We start from the raw sequence: 19,375 nt of genomic DNA, 5'->3' as shown, positions 1-19,375 counted from the left end.
ACCGACAAACTCCATATACAAATATCACAACAATTGCGTACATCCAAAAAGGATCTGTAGTGCTCTGTTGCATTGCTGAACCTTTTTGTTACATATCCACGTTCAACACAACGAGCTGTACTGTATCAAAGATCCAAACCATACTGGGACATGGCAATGAGAGTGAGCTTGAAAAAGAAAAATTACAGGTGGGTCTGAGTGAGTCATCTGGACAACCAGAGTCCTAACGGTTAACTGGCATCCTGCTGTTACGTCCGTCGTTAGAATGAGGAGACCAAGGCGCAGCGTGGTAAGCATACATATTTCTTTATTTAGATGAACACCAAAACAACAACAAAAGATAAACGAACGTAACGGCTACCTAGTAACTGTGCAAAAACAAGATCCCACAAACTCAGGTGGAAAACAGGCTGCCTAAGTATGATCCCCAATCAGAGACAACGATAGACAGCTGCCTCTGATTTGGAACCATAACCAGCCAACAAAGAAATAGACAAACTAGAATGCCCACTCAAATCACACCCTGACCTAACCAAATAGAGAAATAAAAAGGCTCTCTATGGTCAGGGCGTGACACCTGCAAACCCATGTCCTCTATCACTCCAAGCTGTGAGCCTGTATGACGCACCACACACTAGGCTAATATGATTTATTAGTTCTGGAGTGTCCCATGGAGGTCAGGGGAGAAGGGATACAGGCGTGGGTAGTGTAGGGAGGGAGTGAGTGAGTCCACCCCACCCTGCTCCCTAGTCCAGTGGTTAGTAGGTTACTGGCTTTCACGGCCCCTCCCTCGTGACCCATACATAACCCTATGGGCAACTCCCTCAAAACCCAAGCTGGAACCAACAGCCTCGTAACCATATTAAATATATTCTACAGTTAATTGTTTGAGCGTTGGTTGTGAAATTAAGGGTTAAGTTGATCCCATGCTAGTGATCTTGGCTGGATGGGGCCAGGGGAAACCAAGACCTCTGGGGTCTGTTCAGAGAGTCTGTTCAGAGAGTCTGTTCAGAGAGTCTGCTCAGAGAGTCTGCTCAGAGAGTCTGTTCAGAGAGTCTGCTCAGAGAGTCTGCTCAGAGAGTCTGCTCAGAGAGTCTGCTCAGAGAGTCTGTTCAGAGAGTCTGTTCAGAGAGTCTGTTCAGAGAGTCTGCTCAGAGAGTCTGCTCAGAGAGTCTGCTCAGAGAGTCTGTTCAGAGAGTCTGTTCAGAGAGTCTGTTCACTAGTTGTTGATGATGACCTTGGTCTACCCTCTTAGAAAAAATGCTTCCAAAAGGGGTTCTTCGGCCGTCCCAATAGGAGAACCCTTTTTGGTTCCAGGTAGAACTAGGGCTGTGGCGGTCATGAAATTTTGTCAGCCGGTGATTGTCAAGCAAATAACTCCCGGTCTCACTGTAATTGACCATTAATTAACATAAACAGGTTTAGCATCTCCTGGCTTCCACACATCGCCTACAAGCCACTAATTCAGACCTTTTGAACATCTACATTTTAAAAAGTCTAATAAATCCATGTAATATAGCCTACACCTTCACAATAAATCCATTATTTATTTTAGATAGGTCTATAAAAACATGATATGAAGAAAATGTAGTGTATTTCAGAATAACACAATAGCATACTCTGAGTTGTTCTTATGTTAGGTCCTGATCTGGCTATGCCATATGGCTGTGGGCTACACTCTTTTAGCAGACAAGATTTGCTTAGAATTACGTGGCATTATTTTATAGTATTTTAAAGTATGAAGAATACAATTGAATAAAGGTTTGAGGTAGTGCGCACACGCTCCTATTCTGTGTTGAGCGGTTAACAAAGAAACGGTACTCCTATATGCTTAATTTAGATGTATTTATGCAACTTTAGTTGTGATACAAACGTTGGGCTGTATGTTTAGATTTTTAATACATTCTAAGGCTGCATGATGAGACTTTAATGATGATTTGAGAAAAGTTGATTGAAAGGCATGAGCTCTGCTTTGTTTTTTTGCACAGGCTGTACACACTTCATCAGTCTCTCATTCACAATTTGACAATGATAATTGATAATGCCTCGAATTTCCTGGTGGCATCCCCTTTGTGTGGCCGTAATGCCCCCTAAAAAAATCCAGTGACCGTTGTGCCCTTGGGCTGAATAATCATTTTAATTCCCATCTCCATGCGTGCTGCGTGCTCCGAAGCACTTCTCACTCACATGGCTCTCCATCACGTGATCGGGTCTTTCTCACAGGCTACAAGTGAAGACAGACACATCGGGGACGCAACTGCGTGCGTCCTTATCCAATTCCGAGGTGCATATTGAAGATATTGGAAGAACTGTCCACTTCACTTTTTGTCAGCCATCAAGATGAGTAGGCCTAATGAACAGCAAAAGCACTAGTCTATGTCAATCTACTATACCCCATAATAGTAAAGTCGACCTATTCTGTGCGAGAAATTAATATTACAAACATAGTCTGGGACAATTGTAAGATGCGATAGATCCCAAATTAATACAACCACTAGCACCTCTCTTATGCAATGAGACCGTCGCAACAGATCAGAACGTTTAGCTTGAAATGTTGATAAACTATTAGGCTATATCTTCACATTATAAGCACAGCAAAGAGCACATGGCAGTAGTGTCACGCCCTGACCTTAGAGATCCTTTTTATGTCTCTATTTTGGTTTGGTCAGGGCGTGAGTTGGGGTGGGCATTCTATGTTTTGTGTTTCTATGATTTTCTATTTCTATGTTTTGGCCGGGTATGGTTCTCAATCAGGGACAGCTGTCTATCGTTGTCTCTGATTGGGAACCATACTTAGCTAGCTTTTTTCCCACCGTTCTTTGTGGGAAGTTGTCTTTGTTTGTTGGCACTATTGCCTTTAGCTTCACGGTTTGTTTTGTATGGTTTATTGTTTTTTGTCGGCATCATTCTTAAATAAAGTAAAATGTACGCTCACCACACTGCACCTTGGTCCTCATCCTTCAACAGCCGTGACAAGTAGGCTATACGTGCAAATGTTCCATTAGCGGGAAAACACCAATATCAAAAGTGACCGCTAATGCAGTTTTGCATGTAATGATTTTATTATAAAGGTGCATTTTTATGGTGAAAATGATCTTCCCCAAACATGAAATGTATGCCAGTTAGGCTCTACATCCGTTGTAAAGCGGATTAATGTGCTTGATTTTAAGAAGTTATTTGGCGACTTTAGTGTGATACAAACCTTATCTAGACCTATGGGCTAGGCTATATGAGGGGTGGGACTATGATTTGAAAAAGTCGCCAAAAAAAAGCTATGTGTTGTTTCTTGCCTTATGCTGTGCCTCATTCACAAGTGATAATAAATTATTCACAAGTGATAGGCAAATATTGTCACAGATCAGACTATTCTTAATGTAATCTTGTCTTTACATATACTAAATAATATATGTGTGAAATTTGTTTTGATTTAGAATGGACCATTATCATGCACCTGTATCGAAACAGAGGCAGCGGGAAAAAATACATGTCATCTATGCACTTAAATAGCAAATGGAGGAAGCTTTTCCCCGTGGTTCATTTTCATGCCAGTCAGGTAGGCTATACTCCTGTTGTAAAGATAAGCAATGTGCTTAATATTAGGAAAGTTGAGAAATTAATATAGTAGGCCTAGCCTATAAAAAGTTGATGGGATCCTCCTCTTTTTATTAGTGGCCATCACTCTATTCTCCCGCAATTGAAAAACCTATAGAAATGTTGTGCAACATGAGCTCATGGGCTGTCATAAAGTCTTTGATTAGATTTTAGATCATATTTACATTCATGTCAGAGTGATTAGAGGAACAATAGAGTGCTGAGTACCAGGCAGTTAGCAAGTTTGGTAGGCTACTAATGACCAGCAGCAGCATCAGAGCTTGTAGAAACCTAATTACCGTGACTAAACGGTAACGTGGAATTTGACTACTTTCATGACTCGTGACCGCCGGTGTGGCGGTAATACGGTCACCGTAACAGCCCTAGGTTTAATTATTTTGGGTTCCATATAGAACCACCTGGGGAAAGGGTTCTACATGGAACCCAATAGGGTTCTATCTGGAATCAAAAATGGTTATTCAAAGGGTTCTCCTATGGTAACAGCCGATGAACCCTTTTGGGTTCTAGATAGCAATTTTTTTTCTAAGAGTGTACTATAGGCTCTGTGACTGATGGCTCTGTGACTGATTGCTCTGTGACTGATGGCTCTGTGACTGATGGCTCTGTGACTGATGGCTCTGTGACTGATGGCTCTGTGACTGATGGCTCTGTGACTGATGGCTCTGTGACTGATGTGTGTTGTGGTCGGCTTCCACGGCTGTACGCTAGGTTGTTTAGAGGTCACAGAGAAAGAAGGAGAGAGAAAGGGGTGTGTGTGTGTGTGTGTGTGTGTGTGTGTGTGTGTGTGTGTGTGTGTGTGTGTGTGTGTGTGTGTGTGTGTGTGTGTGTGTGTGTGTGTGTGTGTGTGTGTGTGTGTGTGTGTGCCATTATACTGTAGTTTATGGTGTTTGCATTTGACCTTGGAGGCCAGCCGTGTCACAGCTTGCTGCATCCTGGTCTGGCATGGGGCCAGCAGACCCATGCTTGACGCCATCAAAGCCCGGCCGGCGAACCCACACAAACACACACATTTCAACAGAACACTCCCCACCTGTGGACTCATCCCCATCAAGCACTGTCCACAAAGCTACATTTCACCACAAGCCACCCAACACATTAGCTTTGTCAAGTTTCAAAATGTTGATTTTCCAGGCTGTAGTCAGGGTCAGAGAAAATATCTGATTGGACACTAGGGGATCTGAAGGACATGACATCATCATGGGCTACAGACTCAAACATAATCTCATCTCTCGACCTCTCTATGACATCTCTTTGACCTCTACTTGACCTTTCTTTGACCTCTATGACCTCTCTTTGACCTCTCTATGACCTCTCTTTGACCTCTCGATGACCTCTTTATGACCTCTCTTTGACCTCTGTATCACCTCTCTGTGACCTCTCTATGACCTCTCCGTGACCTCTCTATAACCTCTCTATGAACTCTCTTTGACTTCTCTATGTGTATGATATATTTCTGTATCTTTGTCTGTTGACTGTAAGGTATCATGTTGTTCAGTAATGATGATAACCATCATGTCAAGATTATCAGAAAACATACAGTATTTACTTTTGAATTGCAGCTCAGCAGTAATCAAACCCTAAAAAGCCACAGAAACGTTTCATGCTCGGCCCTTGTAGAGAATGATTGAAAACAATCCCGAGTATTCCATGTATTATTTTTCATTGGAGATGGATGATGAAGACACCAAGTTTCAGACAAACAAATTCTCTCTCATTTCCTTTGAAGGAGTCCCAGGGGCCAGCGTAAGGAGAGCCTTCCTCCCTGAGGGGTTCAAAAGCTGGGGTGACAAGCATCGTGAGGGGGGGTGGGCCCGGCCACAGTCACACTATGGAAGACAAACAGGGCTAGAGGCAAAGGGGATAGGGATCTCCAAAATACTGAGAAACCTGCGGTGCTGTGTAGCTACGCCAGCGCTGAGCACTGTCAGTGGGCCCTGAGTGCCACACCCCTGGGGCCTGGGTCTCTGTGTCCGCTACATAAATACACTCCCCAGCCAGGTCGTATGGAGATTACAGGGGCACCATCCTGTTGACTGGTCGTATGGAGATTACAGGGGTGCCATCCTGTTGACTGGTCGTATGGAGATTACAGGGGCACCATCCTGTTGCCTGGTTGTATGGAGATTAGAGGGGTACCATCCTGTTGACTGGTCGTATGGAGATTAGAGGGGCACCATCCTGTTGACTGGTGGTATGGAGATTAGAGGGGTACCATCCTGTTGACTGGTCGTATGGAGATTAGAGGGGTTCCATCCTGTTGACTGGTGGTATGGAGATTAGAGGGGCACCATCCTGTTGACTGGTGGTATGGAGATTAGAGGGGTACCATCCTGTTGACTGGTCGTATGGAGATTAGAGGGGTACCATCCTGTTGACTGGTCATATGGAGATTAGAGGGGTACCATCCTGTTGACTGGTGGTATGGAGATTACAGGGGTGCCATCCTGTTGACTGGTCGTATGGAGATTACAGGGGTTCCATCCTGTTGACTGGTCATATGGAGATTAGAGGGGTACCATCCTGTTGACTGGTCGTATGGAGATTACAGGGGTACCATCCTGTTGACTGGTGGTATGGAGATTAGAGGGGTACCATCCTGTTGACTGGTGGTATGGAGATTAGAGGGGTACCATCCTGTTGACTGGTCGTATGGAGATTAGAGGGGCACCATCCTGTTGACTGGTGGTATGGAGATTAGAGGGGCACCATCCTGTTGACTGGTGGTATGGAGATTAGAGGGGTACCATCCTGTTGACTGGTTGTATGGAGATTACAGGGGTACCATCCTGTTGACTGGTCGTATGGAGATTAGAGGGGTACCATCCTGTTGACTGGTGGTATGGAGATTAGAGGGGCACCATCCTGTTGACTGGTGGTATGGAGATTAGAGGGGTACCATCCTGTTGACTGGTTGTATGGAGATTACAGGGGTACCATCCTGTTGACTGGTGGTATGGAGATTAGAGGGGCACCATCCTGTTGACTGGTGGTATGGAGATTAGAGGGGCACCATCCTGTTGACTGGTCATATGGAGATTAGAGGGGTACCATCCTGTTGACTGGTGGTATGGAGATTAGAGGGGCACCATCCTGTTGCCTGGTCATATGGAGATTAGAGGGGTACCATCCTGTTGACTGGTCATATGGAGATTAGAGGGGTACCATCCTGTTGACTGGTTGTATGGAGATTAGAGGGGCACCATCCTGTTGACTGGTGGTATGGAGATTAGAGGGGCACCATCCTGTTGACTGGTTGTATGGAGATTAGAGGGGCACCATCCTGTTGCCTGGTCATATGGAGATTAGAGGGGTACCATCCTGTTGCCTGGTTGTATGGAGATTTGAGGGGTACCATCCTGTTGCCTGGTTGTATGGAGATTAGAGGGGCACCATCCTGTTGACTGGTCATATGGAGATTAGAGGGGCACCATCCTGTTGACTGGTCGTATGGAGATTAGAGGGGTACCATCCTGTTGACTGGTCGTATGGAGATTAGAGGGGTACCATCCTGTTGACTGGTCATATGGAGATTAGAGGGGTACCATCCTGTTGACTGGTGGTATGGAGATTAGAGGGGCACCATCCTGTTGACTGGTGGTATGGAGATTAGAGGGGTACCATCCTGTTGACTGGTCGTATGGAGATTAGAGGGGTACCATCCTGTTGACTGGTCGTATGGAGATTAGAGGGGTACCATCCTGTTGACTGGTCATATGGAGATTAGAGGGGTACCATCCTGTTGACTGGTGGTATGGAGATTAGAGGGGCACCATCCTGTTGACTGGTGGTATGGAGATTAGAGGGGTACCATCCTGTTGACTGGTCGTATGGAGATTAGAGGGGTACCATCCTGTTGACTGGTCATATGGAGATTAGAGGGGTACCATCCTGTTGACTGGTGGTATGGAGATTACAGGGGTGCCATCCTGTTGACTGGTCGTATGGAGATTAGAGGGGTACCATCCTGTTGACTGGTGGTATGGAGATTAGAGGGGTACCATCCTGTTGACTGGTGGTATGGAGATTAGAGGGGTACCATCCTGTTGACTGGTCGTATGGAGATTACAGGGGTTCCATCCTGTTGACTGGTCGTATGGAGATTACAGGGGTTCCATCCTGTTGACTGGTCATATGGAGATTAGAGGGGTACCATCCTGTTGACTGGTCGTATGGAGATTACAGGGGTTCCATCCTGTTGACTGGTTGTATGGAGATTAGAGGGGCACCATCCTTTTGACTGGTCGTATGGAGATTAGAGGGGCACCATCCTGTTGACTGGTCATATGGAGATTAGAGGGGCACCATCCTGTTGACTGGTCGTATGGAGATTAGAGGGGTTCCATCCTGTTGACTGGTGGTATGGAGATTAGAGGGGCACCATCCTTTTGACTGGTCGTATGGAGATTAGAGGGGCACCATCCTGTTGACTGGTCATATGGAGATTAGAGGGGCACCATCCTGTTGACTGGTCGTATGGAGATTAGAGGGGTTCCATCCTGTTGACTGGTCGTATGGAGATTAGAGGGGTTCCATCCTGTTGACTGGTTGTATGGAGATTACAGGGGTTCCATCCTGTTGACTGGCAGCTCTAAGGCTCTGATGAGGCTGTTCTGTGTCTCAGTGATATCTCCCTGACTGCTTTAGAGCAGGTAGGCTTGTCTGCCTCCCTGTCTGTCTGTCTGTCTACCAGTCCTATATGTCAGTCAGTCTGCCTGCCTGCCTGCCTGTCTATCTCTCTGTCTGTATGTCTGTCTGTCTGTCTGGACAATATGCAACTCTTGTCATGGTCCAGGGCTCACCAAGGTCCAAGGCAGGAAGTCTCAATCCACATGCCAATCATTCTGCGAGAAGAGTGGGAGAGGAGGGCTGAGATAAAGAAAGGGAGGATGGGAGGATAAGAGAGTGGGAGAGGAGGGCTGAGATAAAGAAAGGGAGGATGGGAGGATAAGAGAGTGGGGGGGATAAGAGGTAACGTATACAAGCCCAGGGTTGTAATTTAACAAAGCTGACCCTGTAACTACACAGATAAACCTCTTCTCATTCTGGCTGATGAAGAAGGCTGGGGTTGAATGTGGGTTCCTGAAAGTATGGAAACCAAACACACCTTGTCTATTTTTAACATGTACGAAATATAATACCCTGCTTGGTGAAAATGTAATCGATTGAATAACTAACTATCCTAAATATCCTTGTTTTAACTGAAGCTACTTTACTTGCCATTTTAATGTGGGTGAATGTGTAGAGAGACAGAAACTAGAGGAGAGGGAGAGTAGAAAGAGAGGGACACCAGTCACTGTAAATAAAAGTGAAGAGGTCATTCAAGTTTATTTTTGGGGTGGAGTGGAAACCCACTGTAACCGCTACCCATGCATGGGGTCACGCTTGGTTCATGACCTGGAGCTGAGGCAAGGCTGTGGTCCCTCTGCTTGTGGCCAAGACCTCACGTTCCTTCCCCTCTCCCCTGACACACTCGCATGCGTGTGCACACACACACACACACACACACTCAGACATACGTGCTCACAGACAGGAACGCTCACGCACACACACACACAGCTTAACTTTCTTGGAATGTCAGGAGTTTTTGGGGAGTAAACATGTTTGACCATTAAAAATCTAATTTTCCCTAATCCCTAAACCTTACCCTTAACCTTACCCTTAACCTAACCCTAACCTTAACCTCAAGCTTAGAATAGCATTTGAACAAATTCAGGACATTAAACAAATCCTGACTTTTCCAAAAAAGTTATTGTTTTCCTACCCTGTTAGGATATTGGGGTGAATTGTTAGGACATTAGGGTGAATTGTTAGGACATTAGGGTGAATTGTTAGGACATTAGGGTGAATTGTTAGGACATTAGGGTGAATTGTTAGGACATTAGGGTGAATTGTTAGGACATTGGTGTCTTGATAAGTTAAGTAAACAAGAACACAGACACGGGAGTGGCCAGTGGGATATTTTAAAGGCTGTAAAGTTAACAAACCAACCAGTGACTGAATATCAGCACTCAGCCACATCTAACATCAACCCCTGAAGTACCCCCCCCCCCCCAGTGAAACATACCAATCATGAAATACACTTCCTCCAACCCGTAGATCATTAAAGAAAATAGTCCTCATCCCGGCAACAGGTTTCCTCAGGAAGTAGTCCCTCTCAGCCATTGGTCATTGGTCTCTGTCTCCGGGATGTTTCTGCAGTAGTAAACAGTGGCCATCTGGCGGGCCTCCTTCTGACATCACCTCAGCCACATCCATGTGGTGTTGAGCTGTGGAGACGACATCTGGACACACAAGGCAGAGTGAATGTGCATTTCATTAGACAGAGAGAGACAGTGTTGTGTGTCATTAGACAGATAGAGACAGTGGTGTGTGTCATTAGACAGATAGAGACAGTGTTGTGTCTCATTAGACAGATAGAGACAATGTTGTGTGTCATTAGACAGATAGAGACAGTGTTGTGTCTCATTAGACAGATAGAGACAATGTTGTGTCTCATTAGACAGATAGAGACAATGTTGTGTCTCATTAGACAGATAGAGACAGTGTTGTGTCTCATTAGACAGAGAGAGACAATGTTGTGTCTCATTAGACAGATAGAGACAATGTTGTGTCTCATTAGACAGATAGAGACAATGTTGTGTCTCATTAGACAGATAGAGACAATGTTGTGTGTCATTAGACAGATAGAGACAGTGTTGTGTCTCATTAGACAGATAGAGACAATGTTGTGTCTCATTAGACAGATAGAGACAATGTTGTGTCTCATTAGACAGAGAGAGACAATGTTGTGTCTCATTAGACAGATAGAGACAATGTTGTGTCTCATTAGACAGATAGAGACAATGTTGTGTCTCATTAGACAGATAGAGACAGTGTTGTGTCTCATTAGACAGAGAGAGACAATGTTGTGTCTCATTAGACAGATAGAGACAATGTTGTGTCTCATTAGACAGATAGAGACAATGTTGTGTCTCATTAGACAGAGAGAGACAATGTTGTGTCTCATTAGACAGATAGAGACAGTGTTGTGTCTCATTAGACAGATAGAGACAATGTTGTGTCTCATTAGACAGAGAGAGACAATGTTGTGTCTCATTAGACAGATAGAGACAGTGTTGTGTCTCATTAGACAGATAGAGACAATGTTGTGTCTCATTAGACAGATAGAGACAATGTTGTGTCTCATTAGATAGATAGAGACAATGTTGTGTCTCATTAGACAGAGAGAGACAATGTTGTGTCTCATTAGACAGATAGAGACAATGTTGTGTCTCATTAGACAGATAGAGACAGTGTTGTGTGTAGTGTTTTAGTGTACTATGAGTTTCTGTACTAAGATTCACTTTGTGTCCACGTGGTAACCTCGAGTCTAGGCTACCTACCACCCTTCCCGGGGAAAAAAATTCAGTTTCCATGTTGGTCATTTAGCCGACGCTCTTCTCCAGAGTGACTTACGGTCAACTGAAGTAGATCAACAACCACGTATCAGTCAAAGCCAGAACAACGTATCTGTTACCGTTACTGAGATTGTTATTATAGTTTCAAAGTGTTTGGTAGTTGGTTTTTCGTTACGCTTTTTTTTCCTTCTGAACATGATCACTTCCAGTTTAAAGCTTTTGTCGAAGCTAACACACAAGTCATGTGACATAGGGAGCAATTATACATCTTCCACATTGCAATCTTCATTCGACTCCATTTGGGTTTTCTGTTGTGTGCACATCTCTATCAATGTTGATAGGTACATAGCTACTGAGTACACCTGTTAATTCTATCATGTCTCTCTCTGGTCATATTAACTCTAGGCCCACGGAGCTGTTCCGTAGCTGTAACGTCCAATCAGACCAAGGCGCCATGAATGACATCAAGCTGTGGTCCAATGGGACGATCAAGATGCCCTTTATGAACATCCCCGTCCTGGACATCAGGAAGTGTCGTCCGGAGATGTGGAAGGCTGTGGCCTGCGCCCTGCAGATCAAACCTTGCTACAGCAAGTCCCGCGGCAGCGTCATCTGCAAGTACGTAGCCAATATTTTCATTCTGTTATTTGACGTAGCCCTTTTCTGCAGTCAAACGACCTAGTGGCCTCATAGGTGGAATGTTATTCATATTTTTCATAATTTCCTAAACATTTTTTTTTTTTAATTACCGAAATACCGATGTGTCTATGTCAAATGTTTTTTATTATATTTCAGTCTGCTGTGATGTATATAAAGGGTATTATTGGGATGTAAACTCAAAATGTAATACATTTCAACTGTATATCTGACATGGTTCAGGTGTCTTCTTTGTTTTAAGCCCATAACCATGTGTGTGAGGTGTATACTTTTGTTTCAAAGTAGATTTGTTTAAGACTACCAAGAAACACTCTGTGTGACTCTGATTTAGCCCACTGCAGTAAAAGGTTCAAGTATTTAGTCTGACTTTGAGCTAGTTTCCCAGAGATTAAGCCTATGATTGAATTAAGAGGTGTCCAATAGAGATTCTCCATTGAAAGTGATTTTTAGTCAAGGTATAGGCTTAATGTGGTCCTGCTGCTATTGCTGTACCATTCATCTTCCCTTTACAGGGCGTTACTGTAAAATAGACTGTTTCCTCAATCACCGACCTGGTTAGAAAAAGTTAATAAAGTGAAATAAGTACATACAGCATCCCACCTTCACCTGCAGTAGATTCCCGTGGTCACAGTAAAAAGCATCCCTCGGGAAACGACCGCCCGAAGACCCAGCTGGAACCTAAAACTACATGAACCAAATACAGGTGGTCTCTTAGAGGTATTAGGTATTTTATGAAAAGGGCTTTTGACTGGTACTGTATGTGGAGGACTGGTCAATGTGATCAAGGCAGACATTCCAGCTGACAGGCTTTATTGAAATATTGCTAAGCCATCAGACATTTTGAAACAGTTTGGAACGTTGGGATGCCCGCTGACCTAACCCTGTATCTTCTGTCTAAACCACTTCAGGTCGGACTGTGTGGACATCCTGACACAGTGTGGTGACCGCAAACGCTTCTACGAGGGACAGACGGCCGAGCGCATCTGTGAGATTCTGTCACCCATAGACGACCCTGAACGCTGCATCCCCCTGGAGAGATACCTCAGTGAGTGGTAACGTGTGTGTGTGTGTGTGTGTGTGTGTGTGTGTGTGTGTGTGTGTGTGTGTGTGTGTGTGTGTGTGTGTGTGTGTGTGTGTGTGTGTGTGTGTGTGTGTGTGTGTGTGTGTGTGTGTGTGTGTGTGTGTCTTACCATTACCAATTGACATCTTATTCAAACAATGAGGTGGTTCATTCTTGCATTTTCCTTGGTTGAAGTAATTTCATTGAATGTTGACGCGTACAAGAAGTCTAATGCTACAAGGAGAAATCATGATTCTCAGACCTTTTCTCATTGTCAAGTCTTAACATGTCGTTCTTCTCCATTCTCACTCCAGCTCCAAGCAACCTGGGTAATATCAATGAGGAGGTCATCCACCCGTGTAACCCCAACCCTTGTCCCAGCAACCACCTGTGTGAGGTGAACAGGAAGGGCTGCCAGTCTGGACAGGACTGCCTGCCTTACTTCTGTGTGCCTGGTACAGTATACTAGAACATGCAGTACCTCCCTGTAGCCCTAGGGGTAGCCTATGTCCACTGTACAGACATAGTATGTATGTGTAGACGTATAAAGTGTGTGTGTGTGTGTGTGTGTGTGTGTGTGTGTGTGTGTGTGTGTGTGTGTGTGTGTGTGTGTGTGTGTGTGTGTGTGTGTGTGTGTGTGTGTGTGTGTGTGTGTGTGTGTGTGTGTGTGTGTGTGTGTGTGTCAGGCTGTAAACTGGGTGAGGCCTCAGAGTTCCTGGTCCACGTGAATGCCCGTATCCAGGTGCCCATGCGTAACGGCCAGGCGGGCTGCTTCGAGGTTTGTACCTGCGGACAGAGTGGCAGGCTGGATAACTGTGCCGAGATGCCCTGCATCGACACCTCCAAGACCTGCGTTGTGGGGGGCCAGAGAAAAAGTAAGCTGCCCCCTTCACCCGCAGTGTGTAGCACCCACCTGGTTTCCACAGCGGTTACAGACAATATGCACAAAACAGGGAAAAGGAGCGGTAGTTTATTTGAGTTTTTCCTTATCAATCAATCTTGTTATGTTGAGAGGGAGAGAGGGAGAGAGAGAGAGAGAGAGATCTCTGTGCATGACTCCTTGGTGCTGCTGTGCCTGGTTGTGAAAGGCTTCCTGTGGTGTAAACATCACTGCCACTAAACAACCACACGCTGGTATTTCCTTCCCGCGGTCTCCCTCTGGCCCACCCTCAATGTAACTACTGTGACTTGAAAGGAGCCTGCTGCCAGAGTCTCTCTCTCTCTCGCTCGCTCTTTATTGGCATGGGAAACATATGTTAACATTGCCAAAGCAAGTGAAGTAGATAATATACAAAAGTGAAATAAACAATAAAAATTAACAGTAAACATTACACTCATAGAAGTTCCAAAATAATAAAGATATTACAAATGTCATATTATGTATATATACAGTGTTGGAACGATGTACAAATGGTTAAAGTACAAAAGGGAAAATAAATATGGGTTGTATTTACAATGGTGTTTGTTCTTCACTAGTTGCCCTTTTCTTGTGGCAACAGGTCACAAATCTTGATGCTGTGATGGCACACTGTGGTATTTCACCCAATAGATATGGGAGTTTATCAAAATCGATTTTGTTTTCGAATTCTTTGTGTGTCTGTGTAATCTGAGGGAAATATGTGTCTCTAATATGGCCATACATTGGGCAGGAGGTTAGGAACTCTCACACAGTCACACACACACACACACACACACACACACACACACACACACACACACACACACACACACACACACACACACACACACACACACACACACTTTCTCTCCACATGGCCTTGTCTCTCTGTGATGTTGCCTCCCAGTTCATCACATCTACATAGAAGAATAACACTTATTTTTTTCATATATAGGTTTGATATTTACATATTTTCTTATCCCTAGTTGTTTCTCGTTACAGATTTGAAACTATGTTTGTTTCAATCCAAATCAGCTTTTTCTTTAATGGTTGTTTTCGCTCTGTTCAAAAGGAGACATTTCAGCCTTTATTTGACACAGATGTGGTTTGCCTGACAGGGAGAGTGGGGCTTTGGAGCGCTTATAGCCAGAGCATTAAGACAGGAAGTCATCCTATAGAGATGTCTTGTTAGGTGTGAGTAGATGGGAGAGATGGTGATGCTGTTCAGAACATAAAGCCCATGGTGAGTCTTTTTAGATAACAAGTCCAGTGTTAGATCAATACCTGATCTGTTACATCCCAGGATCAATACCTGATCTGTTACATCATAGGATCAATACCTGATCTGTTACATCCCAGGATCAATACCTGATCTGTTACATCCCAGGATCAATACCTGATCAGTTACATCCCAGGATCAATACCTGATCAGTTACATCCCAGGATCAATACCTGATCAGTTACATCCCAGGATCAATACCTGATCAGTTACATCCCAGGATCAATACTTGATCTGTTACATCCCAGGATCAATAGCTGATCAGTTACATCCCAGGATCAATACCTGATCTGTTATATCATAGGATCAATACCCGATCTGTTACATCCCAGGATCAATACCTGATCAGTTACATCCCAGGATCAATACCTGATCTGTTACATCCCAGGATCAATACCTGATCTGTTACATCCCAGGATCAATACCTGATCTGTTACATCATAGGATCAATACCTGATCTGTTACATCCCAGGATCAATACCTGATCTGTTACATCCCAGGATCAATACCTGATCTGTTACATCCCAGGATCAATACCTGATCAGTTACATCCCAGGATCAATACCTGATCAGTTACATCCCAGGATCAATACCTGATCAGTTACATCCCAGGATCAATACCTGATCAGTTACATCCCAGGATCAATACCTGATCAGTTACATCCCAGGATCAATACCTGATCAGTTACATCCCAGGATCAATACCTGATCAGTTACATCCCAGGATCAATACTTGATCTGTTACATCCCAGGATCAATAGCTGATCTGTTACATCCCAGGATCAATACCTGATCTGTTGCATCATAGGATCAATACCTGATCTGTTACATCCCAGGATCAATAGCTGATCAGTTACATCCCAGGATCAATACCTGATCTGTTACATCCCAGGATCAATACCTGATCTGTTACATCCCAGGATCAATACCTGATCAGTTACATCCCAGGATCAATACCTGATCAGTTACATACCAGGATCAATACCTGATCTGTTACATCCCAGGATCAATACCTGATCAGTTACATCCCAGGATCAATACCTGATCTGTTACATCCCAGGATCAATACCCGATCTGTTACATCCCAGGATCAATACCCTATCTGTTACATCCCAGGATCAATACCTGATCTGTTACATCCCAGGATCAATACCTGATCTGTTACATCCCAGGATCAATACCTGATCTGTTACATCCCAGGATCAATACCTGATCGGTTACATCCCAGGATCAATACCTGATCGGTTACATCCCAGGATCAATACCTGATCTGTTACATCCCAGGATCAATACCTGATCTGTTACATCCCAGGATCAATACCTGATCTGTTACATCCCAGGATCAATACCTGATCAGTTATATCCCAGGATCAATACCTGATCAGTTACATCCCAGGATCAATACCTGATCAGTTACATCCCAGGATCAATACCTGATCAGTTACATCCCAGGATCAATACCTGATCTGTAACATCATAGGATCAATACCTGATCTGTAACATCATAGGATCAATACCTGATCTGTTACATCCCAGGATCAATACCTGATCAGTTACATCCCAGGATCAATACCTGATCAGTTACATTGGTGTCGTGACCCAGATCACATGGTTGAAGTTTTATCAGCTGCTGGAGTTGCTGTGGACAGGAAGATTCGAAGTGTCCGATAACAGTTACATTGGCAGCCATATAACCAATTAAATCAGACAAGGTCTCACACAGGGATGATGTGTTCTTGTCCCACAGACCACGGGTCGTCATTCAGGGTGGACTGCCACCCCTGCTCCTGCTTCGCTGGAGAAACCATCTGCTCCACCCGCCAGTGCCTGAGTGCTGAAAGTTCAGACGAAGACCGCCGCCTATTCACAGGTAGGTGTGTGTGTGTGTGTGTGTGTGTGTGTGTGTGTGTGTGTGTGTGTGTGTGTGTGAGTGTGAGTGTGAGTGTTGAAATATTGATGCACAGTACTATTTTTCTTTATTTTTTCCCCTCCCTGATTCTGAAACATTTCTCACCCTTCCTAATCTCTCTCTCTGTCTCTCTCTCTCTCTCAATTTAAGGGCTGTATTGGCATGGGAAACTTATGTTAACATTGCCAAAGCAAGTGAATTATATAATAAACAAAAGTGAAATAAACAATAAAAAATGTACAGTGTTGTAACGACGTGCAAATAGTTTGAGTACAAAAGGGAAAATAAATCAACATAAATATGGGTTGTATTTACAGTACAGTGGTGTTGGTTCTTCACTGGTTGCCCTTTCGTTGTGGCAACAGGTCACAAATCTTGCTGCTGTGATGGCACACTGTGGTATTTCACCCAATAGATATGGGAGTTTATCAACATTTGATTTGTTTTCTAATTCTTTGTGGGTCTGTGTGATCTGTGGGAAATATATGTCTCTAATATGGTCATACATTTGGCAGGAGGTTAGAAAGTGCAGCTTAGTTTCCACCTAATATTTTCTTGAGAGCCAGGTCTGCCTGTGGTGGCCTTTCTCAATAGCAAGGCTATGCCCACTGAGTCTGTACATAGTCAAAGCTTTCCTTAAGTTTGGGTCAGTCACAGTGGTCAGATATTCTGCCACTGTGTACTCTCTGTTTAGGGCCAAATAGCATTCTAGTTTTCTCAGTTTTTTTGTTAATTCTTTCCAATGTGTCAAGGAATTATCTTTTTGTTTTCTCATGATTTGGTTGGGTCTAATTGTGTTGCTGTCCTGGGGCTCTGTGGGGTCTGTTTGTGTTTGTGAACAGAGCCCCAGGACCAGCTTGTTTAGGGGACTCTTCTCCAGGTTCATTTCTCTGTAGGTGATGGCTTTGTTATGGAAGGTTTGGGAATCGCTTCCTTTTAGGTGGTTGTAGAATTTAACGTCTCTTTTCTGGATTTTGATAATTAGCGGGTATCGGCCTAATTCTGCTCTGCATGCATTATTTGGTGTGTTACGTTGTACACTGAGGATATTTTTGCAGAATTCTGCATGCAGTCTCAATTTGGTGTTTGTCCCATTTTGTGAATTCTTGGTTGATGAGCGGACCCCAGACCTCACAACCATAAAGGGCAATGGGCAATGGGTTCTATAACTATATAAGTATTTTTAGCCAGATCCTAATTGGTATGTCAAATTGTATGTTCCTTTTGATGGCATTAAAGGCCCTTGCCTTGTCTCCCAGATGGTTCACAGCTTTGTGGAAGTTACCTGTGGCGCTGATGTTTATGTCGAGGTATGTATCGTTTTTTGTGTGCCCAATCAGCAAACAGTAGACATTTGACTTCAGATTCTAGTAGGGTGCTGCAGACTGTTCTAGTGCCCTCGCCAATTCGTTAATATATAGGTTGAAGATGGTGGGGCTTAAGCTGCATCCCTGTCTCACCCCACGGCCCTGTGGAAAGAAATGTGTGTGTTTTTTGCCAATTTTAACCGCACACTTATTGTTTGTGTACATGGATTTGATAATGTCGTATGTTTTTTTCCCAACACCATTTTCCATCAATTTGTATAGCAGACCCTCAAAGGCTTTTTTGAAATCAACAAAGCATGAGAAGACCTGGGCTTTGTTTTGGTGTGGTTTGTTTGTCATTTAGTGTGCGCAGGGTGAATACGTGGTCTGTCGTACGGTAATTTGGTAAAAAGCCAGTTTTGCTCATTTTTTCAGCACATTGTTTTCACTGAGGAAATGTACGAGTCTGCTGTTAATGATAATGCAGAGGAGTTTCCCTGGTTGCTGTTGACGCATATCCCACGGTACTTATTGGAGTAAAATTTATCTCCACTTTTGTGGATTGGGGTGATCAGTCCTTGGTTCTTAATATTGGGGAAGATCCCAGAGCTAAGGATGATGTTAAAGAGTTTTAGTGTAGCCAATTGGAATTTGAGGTCTGTATATTTTATCATTTCATTTAGGATACCATCAACCCCACAGGCCTTTTTGGGTTGGAGGATTTGTATTTTGTCCTGTAGTTCATTCAATGTAATTGGAGAATCCAGTGGGTTCTGGTAGTCTTTAATAGTTGATTCTAAGATTTGTATTTGATCATGTATATGTTTTTGCTGTTTATTCTTTGTTAAAGGGCCAAAATGTGGTTTATCCATACATCTCCGTTTTGGATAGATAACTCTTCGTGTTGTTGTTTGTTTATTGTTTTCACATTTTCTCAGAAGTGGTTAGAGTCTATGGATTCTTCAATTATATTGAGCTGATTTCTGACGTGCTGTTCCTTCTTTTTCTGTAGTGTATTTCTGTATTGTTTTAGTGATTCACCATAGTGAAGCCGTAGGCTCAGGTTTTCTGGGTCTCTATGTTTTTGGTTGGATAGGTTTCTCAATTTCTTTCTTAGATTTTTGCATTCTTCATCAAACCATATGTCATTGTTGTACATTTTCTTAGGTTGTCTGCTTGAAATGTTTTGATTTGATAGGGAAGCTGAGAGGTCAAATATACTGTTAAGGATTTCTACTGCCAAGTTTACACCTTCA

General features: G+C 43.7%; 1 protein-coding gene across 1 annotated transcript in view; it reads left to right on the top strand.

Moving 5' to 3' along the window:
* LOC120027912 (reversion-inducing cysteine-rich protein with Kazal motifs-like) overlaps positions 1 to 19,375 on the top strand; it is a gene marked incomplete at its 5' end in the record, with an annotated part of 72,263 nt that overhangs the window by 28,611 nt on the left and 24,277 nt on the right. The window contains 5 exons of the mRNA XM_038973007.1: positions 11,415 to 11,627; positions 12,575 to 12,711; positions 13,041 to 13,181; positions 13,413 to 13,601; positions 16,651 to 16,773. Coding sequence (XP_038828935.1) covers positions 11,415 to 11,627; positions 12,575 to 12,711; positions 13,041 to 13,181; positions 13,413 to 13,601; positions 16,651 to 16,773 — 803 coding nt within the window. The remainder of the gene's footprint in view (positions 1 to 11,414; positions 11,628 to 12,574; positions 12,712 to 13,040; positions 13,182 to 13,412; positions 13,602 to 16,650; positions 16,774 to 19,375) is intronic.

This window comes from Salvelinus namaycush, chromosome 33 (genome assembly GCF_016432855.1).
Source record: "Salvelinus namaycush isolate Seneca chromosome 33, SaNama_1.0, whole genome shotgun sequence".
Taxonomy (NCBI): Eukaryota; Metazoa; Chordata; class Actinopteri; order Salmoniformes; family Salmonidae; genus Salvelinus; species Salvelinus namaycush.
This window is presented reverse-complemented; position numbering and strand designations above follow the sequence as displayed.